At 37.2% G+C, this 11,338-nt stretch overlaps 1 protein-coding gene across 1 annotated transcript in view; it reads left to right on the forward strand.

Annotated features, from left to right (window-relative positions):
• Nucleotides 1-11,127, forward strand: part of PLCZ1 (phospholipase C zeta 1) — a 34,754-nt gene extending 23,627 nt beyond the window's left edge. The window contains exons 8-12 of the mRNA XM_053556150.1: nucleotides 295-411; nucleotides 1,451-1,620; nucleotides 5,970-6,099; nucleotides 10,038-10,187; nucleotides 10,983-11,127. Of these exons, the coding sequence (XP_053412125.1) occupies nucleotides 295-411; nucleotides 1,451-1,620; nucleotides 5,970-6,099; nucleotides 10,038-10,187; nucleotides 10,983-11,065 (650 nt within the window). The 3' untranslated portion in view covers nucleotides 11,066-11,127. The remainder of the gene's footprint in view (nucleotides 1-294; nucleotides 412-1,450; nucleotides 1,621-5,969; nucleotides 6,100-10,037; nucleotides 10,188-10,982) is intronic.
• The last annotated feature ends 211 nt before the right edge of the window (nucleotides 11,128-11,338 follow it).

The raw sequence follows: 11,338 nt of genomic DNA on the forward strand, positions 1-11,338 counted from the left end.
GTGTACACAAATTGTATAATAAAATTATTATTAATATCTCCATAACAGTGCATTATATCATAATTATAAAGCATGGATTTATTTTGATTTTCATGCCTTGCAAACACAGGGTGGCCGTAAAGTTTATGTGCAATTTAAAATTGTAGGCAAACTTTATGGCCACCTGCATTTTTGCCAAGATAATACCTATCAAAATATTGAAATTATTATAGAATTATATTATATGATATAGATATAGTAGCTTATTTAATTTACTTTAAATCTTTCATAATGGTTTAATAATTTTTTTTTCAGTCGAAGAGTTTATTTCTCACACCAGGACCTTCATTACCAGAATATATCCCAAAGCAACAAGAGCAGACTCTTCTAATTTTAATCCTCAAGAATTTTGGAATATAGGTTGTCAAATGGGTATGTTCTATAGAATACTGAGTTGTTTGTAAAAGTCACATAAAATGAGTCCATTTTATGAATTTATGAAAAATTCATGAAAAAGCTTCCATGAAGACTTTTGACCCTGGGAGCTTTAGGGTCAGGTACTAATGGTGAATCATTCGTTTTAAGGCTTGAAATCATTCCTAAATGGATCGGAGAGGGTAAATCTAGGTGAGGGTCCTGGGGATGGGAGTTAAATTCTTTAGGAGTAGGCATGGGACACGTCTGGTAGAGGAAGGGAACAAGAAATCTAAAATGGACATCAAATTACTTTGCTAGAAGATGTACTCAAGGCCTCTTTGGATCACATGACCACTATCATATTATATTCTACATTCATAGTTGTGAAAAGTCAATGAGATTGCATAGCTGTGTTATTTATCCATCCCAGACTGTACTTATTCCAAGTGGCACAGATGGTACAGTACTAACACTCTCCAGTCAGAAAGTGTCAAGTGTTAACCCTTCCTCTACTGGACTGTGGCAAGGCACACAGGTTTGAAGAGAAGGGGTGAGTGGCGCCAGTGGAGAGGTGGAGGGTTTTACTGCCTGCAGTGGCTCTTTACTAGCCTATATCAAGGTGTCTTTATATTTTAATGATGATTATCAATCTCTGTCCCTGTTTCTCACTTTTTCCTCAAGTGACAGCAACATCTCTTGGACGTAAAAGTTTATGACATAGCTGGTGTCTTCCTTCCTGCATTTAATGCACTGATTTCCTTTCTTCTCATATTTCTTGAATGTTACCTGACGTATATTGCTATTCTGTGATCTATACCAGATGCCAGATCTATACCAATTTTGATTTCTTTACTCAAAATTTACAGATTAAATTTTGCAACTCCCTGATACATGTTAATATAGACATGGATCATGAATTATTAGGCTAATGGTGCTTGTTCACAGAACATTTGAAGATATATAATCTGTAATTAGGTTTCAGTAAATCGCTTAACTGTGTTTCTTTAATTAGACCCTCTATACCTAACAATGTCAAAATATTTCTTTCTTACAGTGGCCTTAAATTTCCAGACCCCCGGTCTGCCTATGGACCTGCAAAATGGGAAATTTTTTGATAATGGTGGGTCTGGATATATTTTGAAACCACAGTTCCTAAGAGATGCTAACTCAGACTTTAACCCACATGAAATAACAGACAGTAATCCAATTACACTTACAATAAGGGTAAGATGAATAACTTTCTCCTTTACTTTTTTGCTTACTATATAAGTTAGATAGTGTACATTAGCATTGTGAATTCCATAGAATTCCGTTGAAATTCTGTTGATCTTTTCAGGTACTATAGTAGTTCGGCATCCTTCCATATCTGAAAAATGTCTTCCTGTTGCAGGATGAACATTTACGTGAATGGTGATCTGCCTGTGAATAGAAATATTGAGGCTAAAGCCATCTGCTCTCCAAGTTCTATTTATATTATTCCATTGTGTTTGGGCATTTAATACTGTGAGAGAGAGGCCTGAGGTCAGCCCAGTAATTACCCTGTGGACATGCTGCTTTTTCTTCTCTATCTTTAAACATTTTTACCAGACTATTCTAGAAGCCATTTTATTTTCATTAATCTCCAGAGTTAGGCATTTATAGTTCAGGATTTTTATTTTCTCTGTACGTTTCTGAATATTATTTGATTACTTAAAAAGTATCTGTATGCTTTGCTCCATTATTTGTCCTCCATGCCTACTAATTTGTGTCAACTTTATCATGTTCTCTTTTCATCTGCATTTTGGGAGGGCTTTTAACATTTGTTCCCTGCCTTGATGATTCAAAGTCTGTACTGATTTTCTTCTTTACTGATTTTAAGGTAGATGGGACTGTTTCTCTAGTGTTATTTGACACCCCCAGCTGCTGCTGCTTCCTTTTTGTTTTTGTCTGTATCCTACCCAGCACGCTTCCCCCACACTCCTGTCTTGTGATTTCATCTTTCATCGTGTGTTTTATTACATCCTGTATAATTCTATACAGAGCAAAATCAGTTGTGCATCATTTGTTACCATTAGAGTAAACTTTTCAAAACTTTTCTTTTTTTTTTTTTATAACCTCAGTGCTATGTTCATTTCCTTTATTAAATATCACTGAGTCTTGAAAAACCTCTAGTAGCTTTTCTCTCTCCACTTAATTACGAGTATATAATCCTATTTTAGATTATATCTCTACCTGTCGTTGTCAGTAAATAAGCTGGATATGGTCTCTTTGGTCTCTCTTTCTATTTAACTAGTTGCTCCTAGATGCATATGAACCATCTCGGATCCTATTCTGAAATTTTGGTAAATCCTTATATTGCCATCCTAGCCAGGCTGATGGTGTCTCATGTTATTACTTAGTGAAGCTCTGCCGGCTGACCAAGCGCTCTCCGGCCAATCGTTACCTGGCTGTTAGAGTGCGTGGATCCTCCAACCCCCGCCACCCCTCTTCCGAGCTGGGCTCCTTCCTCCACCATCAGAGCACTCAGGGCATGGCAGGTTTTGGGAGACCAGCTCATCCAGTTCAGGCCCTGGCCATTTTAGTCCAGCTGAGAATGGGAGGTGTGAGAGCTGTTTTCTGGAAATTAATGTGGAGAGAAAGTACAGCAAAGATGAAGAGGACTGAGATGACTCTGGCCATTGCAGAACACAGCAGTGTGTAGCTGAGGTTCCTGCAGGCTGTTAAGGACTTTGTGACTCTAAAGTAGCAGCGTATGACTATCGTGAAAGCAGCGATTGCCCGCAAAGCTGGATGCAGCCAAACATTGATTAGTTGTCACTGTTTCTGCAATCTGAAGAGGTACTGACCACTGAGCCTGCAGTACAGTGTTTTTACTATGTTGGCATCCATTTTGGGGTATTATTTTTAAATGGTTGATCTAGTGAAAAGAAGGGGCAAATCAGCCTTTTAAAATCCTTTCCTACTCCACACAAACAAATCTCCCTTCTGTGCTCTGGGCTGTGGTCTCTCCCCCTTTCTTACCTCCCAAGTAATTCTTTCTCACTGTCACTTGTGGGTTCCTCTTCCTCTACCTGGCCTTAAAATAGTCTAAATGTTGTCTAAAGCTTTTTTTAAACCTTTGTCTCAAACTAAGTATTTTCCTTGGAATCAGTTATACAAACATTCATGATTTAACCACCAACAATGTTCAAATCTTTAATCTGACCTCATTTTTGCAATCTAAAGACATATTTTAATAACCTACTTAGCATCTTTACCTATTTAATCACTGTTCTGTCAAACTTAAAAATATGAAACTTTGAACATCCCTTCCTGGTCAAATCTACTTCTACTTTGTTATTGAAATCTCAATGAATGGCCCATTTCCTCCATGCTGCTCAGATTGGAAAATTGGGAGCCATTCTAATCTTCCACATTTCCTTCACTTCCCATACCTCAAACAGCTTTAATTTCTGCTGATTCCATTTGTAAAAGTCTTTGTTATCCATTCTCTTGGTCTCTCCTACTTTGCTGCTATTCTGTTTCAGGAGTTTACTACATGTCATCAGGTCTGCTCCTTTGGCTTCCTAAGGATTTCAGGTCACCTATCTCAGTCCTTCTTATCCACCCTCCAAAAGTTGACCAGAGAGATTTTATTACAATGCCGGTGTAATCATGACCACTTAATATTTGTGTTTTCTGATTGCTTTCCTGGTCAAGGCTTGGCATTCTACTCTGGCCCTGTCTCTCCCACTGCTAACCTTTCACCCTGTCTTATAACCCTGTGAAACTTGGATCCTTCTCTGACCATGATTCATTTTCACAAATTGCACAGACTTTTCCCTCTGACTGGACTATTCCTTCCTCCTTGCCCTAACTACTGCATTCTTCCTCACTTATCAAGGCTTAGGAATCACTTCTTTATGGAAATATTTTCCTAGGCTAGGTTAGTTGTGCTACTTTTTGTAGTTTTTTCTATAATACTCAATGCATGCATATACAATGCTATGGCAATATGCAGTAGGTTATGGGTATTATCACACTACATTATAATCATTTATTTACTCGTTACGTGTCTCTCTGCCCCTGTTGTTTGAAAATTTTTTAAGGATAAGAACTATGTTGTGTTCAATCTTTATTCACAGTGCTTGACACAACATACATGCTTGATATGTGTAGGTTGATTGAATGAATGATTTCTCTTTCCTGTTGAGAATAGAGAACATATGTGCTTTTTCCCTGGGAAAGTGAAGCTCAAAGGTCGTTGGCATACAGATGCTCACATGTGCCACGTGTTCATATTCTGAGAGTCTCATGTAGAGGTGCAGGTGCCATAGAGTGAAGCAGGCAGGGTTAATGATTCTCCCAGGTAGCTGCTGTCGTAGCCATATGGGCCTTTCTCTCTTGTTTTGATAAATCTCTGGAGTTTTGTGATTACTTTATGACTTGCACAAAACATGGTGGCATGAGTTGGAAATCAAGTTGAATCTTCTCTGGGTAAGGGTAAGGGTCTATTCACCCTGTAGAGTGATATTTAACTGGTCTACACTGGTACTTGGTATCAGTGTACTGTGTTTATGGCCAATGTTCTTTCTAATTACTCTGATGATTAATTATGCTGATTGAAAGATGCCCATTCTATACTGATTATTAAGTATTTGTGTAGTCACTCTGATTTCTAGTTAATCCTCCATGTGCAGATTTAGGAAAGGAAAAATTGCACATTAGCAGCATTTTTTTTCTATTCTCCTTCCTTTCTCTCTCCCTTCCTTCCTTTTTACTAAACTTATTTATTTGTCCCTTTTAATATAATCTTCAAAAATTGAAATTATGCCTCAGTTTTTACAATTGCATTTTTAGGTTCATATCTTCCAGTTCTTACCCTAAGTTAGTACATTTTAAATATAGTTTTTTAAAATGCTCATTTCTTAAAGTAAAACAAACTTTTGCTTCAACAATTAGGTTGGATAATGAAAGGCTAAATAAACATATTAATTACTTTGTTAAATATTCTTTTGATACCCCTTAGTTCATATACATGAGACCGTTGATTTTGTCAGACTCAGGTTACTTATCATAATAATATAGGTAAGAATAAGTAATGCAAAATTTCGCAAGTTATTCAAACATAAATTCTATTATCATAAAATGCTATTATAAGAAGTTATATGGTGTTTTTTACATTTAAAGGTAATGTATTACTTTTAATTTTTTGCAGAATATATAATACAAATTTGTAAATAGTGTATGTTATTAAAACAGCTTACCCTAAATTAAAGTAAAATATGATCGTAAGAAATTCTTTTAAGATAAAAATAGATGTTTTTGAGTCAAAAACTTTAGACATCGTGGATTCCAGTAGAATCACATTTCCTTAAAATGGAATGATTTGGACATATTCTTGGTTCACTTGATACTTATCCATATCGATTGATAATTGAGGATAATAGACTTAAAATTTTAAAATTTGTATTACTTTTCAACTTCAGTTTTAGCGGGGACTGACTTCGAGTTTATCAGCTTTTTTGTGGTACATAATTTTATTTTGAAATTAAGTGAATGATGGTGCAGTTTAATATTCTGCCAAGTTCTAATATTCCTGTGTGTTTGTGCAGATCATCAGTGGTGCCCAGTTGCCTGTTACAAATACATCATCGAACAAGGCTGACACACTAGTGATCATAGAAGTCTTTGGTGTTCCACATGATCAAGCGAAGCAGCAGACTCGTGTCATTAAAAAAAATGGTGAGCTCCTAAAATACCTTACGGAACTTCTATTAGACTTCTTGTTGGAAAGCTTCCAAATTATGGTTGATCACTTTTACACTTATTTAGTATTCACAAGGCAAACATTTTTCATTATATTCAAAATTACTTAAATGTCATATGCAGCAAAAGCATTTTGACAATAATTAGGTTGTCATAATTATTGTTTGACAATAATTATGTTTTCAGATTATAAATGCAAAAACTTATCTGACCTAAAACGCTATTACTTTTTTTTTTTAAATTTTTACTTCCTCTTTATGTTTTCCTTCATATTACTGAATTAAGAAAGACATTTTGACAGGTGCAAATCTACTTAGCTTTTAGCCTCTGCATAAATAAAAAACTTGTGATGGTTCTGAGGTAGCATATTATACATTTTTACTTTACTGTTTGAATTATTTTAGATCAAAGGTCTGTGGCCTCTGACTCAGGCTAAAGATGCCTCAGAAACCTACTGATAAACTATTTGGAGTCATAATTCAGTTATTTTTGCCAGAAAGGAAGTGAAGGATTAGAACAAATAATTTTGGTAATATTTTTAGAATTTTGGCTTCCCTTGGTATCTTTTATAATATGTGATTGGTGTTGCTATTTCTTCTCTGAGGTTCAAATCCCTAAAGTGATTAGAAATCATAGGTTCTTGAGATTCACCCTTATAAGAAAGGATCACTTGGAAGCCCTTTGGAATTGATCCTTGAGTCTAGAGTCATCACTGAGTGGACATTCTCAAAGGACAGTGGATTTCATTTTAGAGTGTGGGAATATACTCTGGGCTAAATGGCACTGACAGAAGAACAGGTGTAGTTTTATTCATGTTTTTCTTCTTGGATGATAATTTCAACTCATATCCATGGTCTGCCACCTACTGAATACTCCCCCAGTATGGCCTCTAGAGCAAAAGTCATGGAAAAGAGATCAGAAGTATTTCCTGCCTCACCCCATGTTATCAGTGTGAGCGTCATTGCTGATGACTTCCTGCCTCATTTGGCACCCCTGAGGGTTGAACGCACATTACAGTGGCAGGGTCAAGAAATAGGAACTGCTGATGTCAGGGAGCTTATAATAACCTATCTTTTCTCCATCCTCTACTTGAATCTTCATTGCAAGATGCATAAAGCCTTAACTTATTCAGTGCGCCACTTGTAATGCTATGATTTTAGAATTTTGGTCACATCCCTGCATTTCACAAGACTATTTGTGTAAAAATTCAATTTGGTTCATCAAACATTTACTGAGCCAGGTGGCACCTGTGGCTCAAGAAGTAGGGCGCTGGCCCCATACAGCAGAGGTGGCGGGTTCAAACTTGGCCCTGGCCAAAAACTGCAAAAAAACAAAAAAACCCAAAACAAACAAACAAACAAACAAACACCACCAACAACAAAAAACATTTACTGAGCCTCTCCTATACTAAAAGCCTGGTCATAAGTATCAAAAGACTTAAAATCTGTGTATTAATTGTGTTATTATGTATATCTCAATTAACTGTAGTGTAGTTTACAGTTCAGTATGAGAGATGAGATACAAGTAAAATTATCACGATAAAGTCATTAGTGTTTCAAGCGGAGTACAAAGAAGTGGAAGTGGGAGGCATGCATTTGGGATGGTTCTTGAAGAATGAGTAGAATCTTTTGTTGTTGTTTTTGTAGAGATTAAGGATAAGGACATTTAAGGTGGAAAGAACAATATGAGTCCTAAAACATCAAGAAGACATCATTCAGATCTGCTGGGGAAAAGCCAGGAAGCTCACAGTGGGTAGAATAATAGGGTGCCTAAGAAAGATTAGTGAGCAATAAGATGAGAAAGTTACTGGGGATGGTCCTGGAAAACCTTAAAAGCCATGCTAAGGTGTTAAAGACTTTCTTTTCTTTAGAAGGTGGATAAAATTATGACTTTTCAACAGGGATATACATGATAACATTAACAGAGTTGAGCATTAATTGGATTGTTTCTGCAGATTAGGTAGGAGGAAGTCTATGAGAGGAAAATGAGAAATATAGAGTCAAGATATATTTTTCAATGGTTAGAGGATGTAAAGTCAAGTTGTAAAGAGGATTGGGGCATCAGGAAAGGAATGGGGAATGCAAGTTAGAACCACTACAAAAACAAATGTCTAGATGGCAGGGCAAGAGGGATTTTAAGATGACTTCACTATGAGGGTACTTAGTTATGAGGGTACTAGGGTACTTAGCTACGAGGGTAGTATAATTAAAGACATGAGAGTTTGAAAGGAAAAGATCAGATTAGGTTGAAGTGTGGAAGTAAGTTTTTAGTTTTGGTCATTTCTGGGAAAACTATTATTCATCACTATCAAATTTGGCATCGTGGCTTACTATTTTTTACTTTGACAAACATTAGGACTTTCCTCTATGATTCATAATTTGGGTGTATGTGCATGTGTGTGTGTGAAAGAGAGAGAAGCTGACAGACAGAGATAGAGAAACCGAGATCCAGAGGGAGAGAGGGAGGGAGGTGGAAAGGGCACATGCAATGAAGTAGAGTTGGAGGGGGAAGAATTGATCAGTGTAAAACTTTTCTGCAGGCGTTTTTCAGTGTCTCTGGAGAACTGACTCTAAACTTGCCCTTGTATCCCAAGGAATTATTTCTCTTCTTACGTAAAGGTAATGCAGTCATTATTCCAGTGTGACTCTATTAGTTTACTATTTCCATGGGCACGGACGGCATCCTGCCTTGCCATCTGGTGACTGTGCTCCTGTGACCACAGGTGCACCGCAGAAAACATAGATGTAAAATTAGGCACGCATTCATCAGTACTTCTGGAAATGGAACTCAAAGAACAAAAGCTGTCAACAGAGCAAGAATAGCACTGCCTTTGGACGTGAGAAATGTCCATATTCTTTTTCTTCAAAACTTTGTAATCTTTATTAAGTAGAACATGTATTTAATCCGGGTAGGAATTTCTTTTCTTTTTTTTTTTTTTTGTAGAGACAGAGTCTCACTTTATGGCCCTCGGTAGAGTGCAGTGGCCTCACACAGCTCACAGCAACCTCCAACTCATGGGCTTAAGCGATTCTCTTGCCTCAGCCTCCCGAGCAGCTGGGACTACAGGCGCCTGCCACAGCGCCCGGCTATTTTTTTTTGTTGCAGTTTGGCCGGGGCTGGGTTTGAACCCTCCGCCCTTGGCATATGGGGCCGGCGCCCTACTCACTGAGCCACAGGCGCTGCCCCCGGGTAGGAATTTCTTAATTGCATTAAATGATGCTTTAGGTTTCAGATGTGGGTCATATTAGGATGCAATTTGAATTTCTTGTTTGGCAAGGGATTGGTTGTTTGGGATGATTTATTTTGCTAGAGACAGAAATTATAATTAATTTTGTATTTCGAAATGAGCACTTAGTCAAAAGAAGGATCAAGAGCTGGCTTTAGAATGCTCATTCGCTAGCTTTCTGACAGTGGTGTATGGAGCTCTTCCCTTAATAGGACCCAGTATAGAAAAATGATGCTACTTACCTTCTTTATGTCTTTGTTGTTGTTGTTGTTGTTAAAAAAATATCTAAGCACATCAGTTATATTGGTTAATGATTAAATGTTTCTGCACTGAAGTCATACTCTCAGTGTTTGAACTCCTACCATTTAACGGCTGCCTATCTGAAACCCTTACGAAATTATGTAACATCATTGTGGCTCAGTTTTCCCATCTATAAATGGGGATAGTAATAATCCTGATGGGATCATCAGGAGGACTGTTGAGATGCTGTATATAAAGTTCTTAGAACATTGCCCGGCAACTGTTATTATTGTTATTATTCCTCTCCCATTGGGAGCATTAAAAGCTTAAGTATTCTAAAACACAAACCATTACTGTTAAAGAAGAAAAATCTTGGAGAACAGGTATTATCTATTTTTCCCTAGAGATAGTGTCTATGATTCTTTGTATTTTTTTATATATATTTCAGCTTTTAGTCCAAGATGGAATGAAACATTCACATTTATTATTCATGTGCCAGAATTGGCATTGATACGTTTTGTTGTTGAAAATCAAGGTTTAATAGCAGGAAATGAATTTCTCGGGCAATATACTATACCACTCCTATGCATGAACAAAGGTAATATTTCTAAAGTTAGATGATTATGCTAACATATGATATAAATATAACTTGTTTATATTAAAGACATACTTTGATACACCGAATAGCTTTATCCATAAAAATAGAATGTAAAGGAAATTTGGTGTATTGACATGTATTTTTTCTCTCTGGAGTTCCAGAAATGTGTTCTTGTGTGGAAGATGGGTGGGGGTGTGGAATTGCTAGGAAGACTAATTAGAGAAACTTGGCGTGTGTATTTCTTTACATGGATCACAGTCCTGTTTTAGTGAAAAGTAGTTATAACTACAAAGAAATGAGGATGGGAATCAACCAGGAGGCAGAGGCAGTGGCTCATTCTTCCTGCCCGAGGAGGAGAGACTGAGAGCATGAGACTCTCCTTTCCTGACCCTTTCCATGGCTGGCTGCCTCTGTGGTGCAGAGTCATCTTCTTGGCGTGATTTATACTACGTTGCCAGTTCCCTCATCTCCAGAGGTTTCCTTTTCTAACCGCACCTGAGCTGTGTGTGCCTAGGAAACAGAGTCTTCCTAAAGCAGAAGAGTGGTGGCAAATTTTGGACCATGCTGTTCTTGGAGAGAGAGGAATCTGTGTGCTCAGTGTTGGGCAGGAGAAAGTCAGAATTAAAAATGCAAATATTTAATTTTGGGGGGAAGATTAATATACAAGATGGAAATATAACTGTACAGTCATGCTTCTTAATGCATGCCGAGTATTGTCTATGTCAGTAGCACTGCTGGAACTCCCCCCAATTAATTTGTTTTTGTAGTTCTAATTGGATATGATTCCTTTTGCAGGTTACCGTTATGTTCCTCTTTTCTCCAAAATGGGCGAGAGTCTGGAGCCGGCTTCACTGTTTGTGTACGTGTGGTATGTCTGATAGCAGCTAATGGTACCTGACACCTCATTAGCTATGCATCACAATAAAATGGCCAAAATGAATGTCCATATCTTTTCATTTCTTTTTTAACATAAAGCAAAATAATTACATACAAAAACAGAAATACTGAGCTCAAAAATTTTACGTATACAGCAGAGAGCATCGGAACAAAGAAAATAGAATCTTCAGAGGCTCGGGACCCGGGGTGGCTACCTCCTGTCTCCAGCTGCAGCTGCTCTTTCTACCAGCTTGTATCATTTTTAATTAGTAGAA

Source organism: Nycticebus coucang, chromosome 12, assembly GCF_027406575.1.
Source record: "Nycticebus coucang isolate mNycCou1 chromosome 12, mNycCou1.pri, whole genome shotgun sequence".
Classification (NCBI taxonomy): Eukaryota; Metazoa; Chordata; class Mammalia; order Primates; family Lorisidae; genus Nycticebus; species Nycticebus coucang.